At 48.6% G+C, this 2,500-nt stretch overlaps 2 protein-coding genes and 1 long non-coding RNA gene across 3 annotated transcripts in view; 2 read left to right on the plus strand and 1 right to left on the minus strand.

The window, feature by feature from the left end:
* Window positions 1-2,500, plus strand: part of LOC306817093 — a 160,747-nt gene that overhangs the window by 29,913 nt on the left and 128,334 nt on the right. The window lies entirely within an intron of this gene.
* LOC306817072 (UDP-glucuronosyltransferase 2C1-like) overlaps window positions 1-2,500 on the minus strand; it is a 78,870-nt gene that overhangs the window by 22,080 nt on the left and 54,290 nt on the right. The gene's annotated exons all lie outside the window — the stretch shown is intronic.
* Window positions 1,323-2,500, plus strand: part of srcin1b (SRC kinase signaling inhibitor 1b) — a gene marked incomplete at both ends in the record, with an annotated part of 18,868 nt that continues 17,690 nt past the window's right edge. The window contains 2 exons of the mRNA XM_079372324.1: window positions 1,323-1,383; window positions 2,372-2,500. The exon at window positions 2,372-2,500 is cut by the window's right edge and continues 29 nt beyond it. Coding sequence (XP_079228450.1) covers window positions 1,323-1,383; window positions 2,372-2,500 — 190 coding nt within the window. The remainder of the gene's footprint in view (window positions 1,384-2,371) is intronic.

Consider the following 2,500-nt stretch of genomic DNA (forward strand, 5'->3'; position numbering starts at 1 on the left):
CGGCGAGGACGAAGGGAGGGAAGCGTTCAACGAACACGAGCGCTCCTGAAAATATCTGGACGCTTCCAGGAGGAAGCTCCGGAACGATCCTCACCGCTTCAGCACGAGGAGCTGCAGATTTCTGTTTCATGAAGTTGACAGTCCTTGGTCCACTGCGCAGTTTCTTCAACCTGCAGAGGTTACTATAGTTCACTCAGATTGACGAAGGCTGCTGATTCGCTCACAGATACTCCTGATGGCACCTGCAGCAGTGTGTGAACGTGCATGAAGTGGATGTGTTCATGCTAACGGGCGCTTAGCTTAGCATCGTCCTGCTATCAGTGTGTGAACGTGCATGAAGTGGATGTGTTCATGCTAACGGACTCTTAGCTTAGCATCGTCCTGCTATCAGTGTGTGAACGTGTATGAAGTGGATGTGTTCATGCTAACGGGCTCTTAGCTTAGCATCGTCCTGCTATCAGTGTGTGAACGTGCATGAAGTGGATGTGTTCATGCTAACGGGCTCTTAGCTTAGCATCGTCCTGCTATCAGTGTGTGAACGTGCATGAAGTGGATGTGTTCATGCTAACGGGCTCTTAGCTTAGCATCGTCCTGCTATCAGCGTGTGAATGTGTATGAAGTGGATGCGTTCATGCTAACGGACTCTTAGCTTAGCATCGTCCTGCTATCAGTGTGTGAACGTGGATGAACGTAGATGTGTTCATGCTAACGGGCTCTTAGCTTAGCATCATCCTGCTATCAGTGTGTGAACGTGTATGAAGTGGATGTGTTCATGCTAGCGGGCTCTTAGCTTAGCATCGTCCTGCTATCAGCGTGTGAATGTGTATGAAGTGGATGTGTTCATGCTAACGGGCTCTTAGCTTAGCATCGTCCTTCTATCAGTGTGTGAACGTGTATGAAGTGGATGTGTTCATGCTAACAGGCTCTCAGCTTAGCATCGTCCTGCTATCAGTGTGTGAACGTGTATGAAGTGGGTTCATGCTAACGGGCTCTTAGCTTAGCATCGTCCTGCTATCAGTGAGTGAACGTGTATGAAGTGGATGTGTTCATGCTAACGGGGTCTTAGCTTAGCATCGTCCTGCTATCAGTGTGTGAACGTGACATGTCGTGTTAAAGTGCTCTGATTGGTCAGAAGGCTCAGAGTAAAGAAACACGTCTGCAGACGAGCAGGTCACAATGAACGCACGCAAACAAAAACAAAACAAAAAATGCAAAGGTGGAAACGTATTCAAATGTTTTTGCTATGAATTGAATAAATTACCAGTTGGATGAATAAGGTCCACATGTTGAACGTCAGGAGATCAGGGTTCAGTATTTCCAACATGGCGGCTGCTGCTGATGAGCCTGCGGAGCCCCCTGCAGGCACTCAGGCGCCGAGACTCAGTCAAGACCAAGACCGAGGAAGGGAGAGACCACGACGAGACAAAGACCATAAATACAAATCATCATCTCGTGTGCCATCAAAACCCGAGAAAAACAAAAACAAATGATCGTTCTGCTGGAAGTCGTGAGTCGTCCCAGTTGTTGTAAAGAACTCATGACTTGTAGTCTGACCTCGGCGTGATGCTCCCCCTCCTGAACAGTTTCTAATATCAGAGAGACGTTCGTCACTTCACTAAACAGAAGCACCGACGCGCTTCTTTGTCTCCTCTTTAATCTGCCAAAATATAAGAGAAGAAGAAGAAGAATGTGGGGACAGGAAGGCTGAAAGTGTGGCCGTGGATTCAGGGCGTGGAGGCTTAACAAATGTTTGATCAGAAGGGAGAAGGGAAGAGTAATGGATGAGTTTAGTGGTGATAAGCCGACGGCGGCGACGTGGCCTCACGTGCGTTTGTGTCGTCGAGGTCGTTTAACGGCGGCCTGCGAGCACACGGGCCTGCTGGTCCCAAAGCCTGACTCGTAAATCCTCTCAGGCAGAATCCATGACAGCAGCTGGATGTGATGCCGATCAGACTCTGCGCCCTGATTGGACGTCACAGTGAGACGTTAAATGTGCTCGTTGTCACTTCCAGCAAAGTGATCGTAAATGGTTTGTCGTGACAGTCTTTGTGCATTTTGTAAACTTTGAGTCCTGGCGACTGACGGGATGCTTTTTAAATATCAAACACGAATGTGTGAGGAGCTGCAGGAGAGGTTGTGACAAATACAGGAAGTCCTCCAAACGTTTATGAACAAGAGGGAATTTGAAGGAATACTTCAACCTGGCTCGTGACCTTTTCCTGACCTGGTCATTACAGCACATCAGTGTCGTCTCTTTCAAATTCAGGTGGAATACGAGGCGCCTTCACGCCTGAGAATGAGCTAACGTTGACCTCTCAGCATGACCTTCGTTTTGACAGGAAACTGAGCCGAGCGTCTCGTCCTCGCTGAGTGAAAGCTGCTTTGTGCGTCCTCTCTCGCTTGTGTCGGGGAATAAAAAGTCAACTTGAGGAAAGACCTTGTGCGTCTGTTTGCAGCACATTCAACGCTCCTTTGAGCCGACACGGTGAATGGTTCAGAA

The sequence above is a fragment of the Symphodus melops genome, assembly GCF_947650265.1.
Source record: "Symphodus melops genome assembly, chromosome: 21".
Lineage (NCBI taxonomy): Eukaryota > Metazoa > Chordata > Actinopteri > Labriformes > Labridae > Symphodus > Symphodus melops.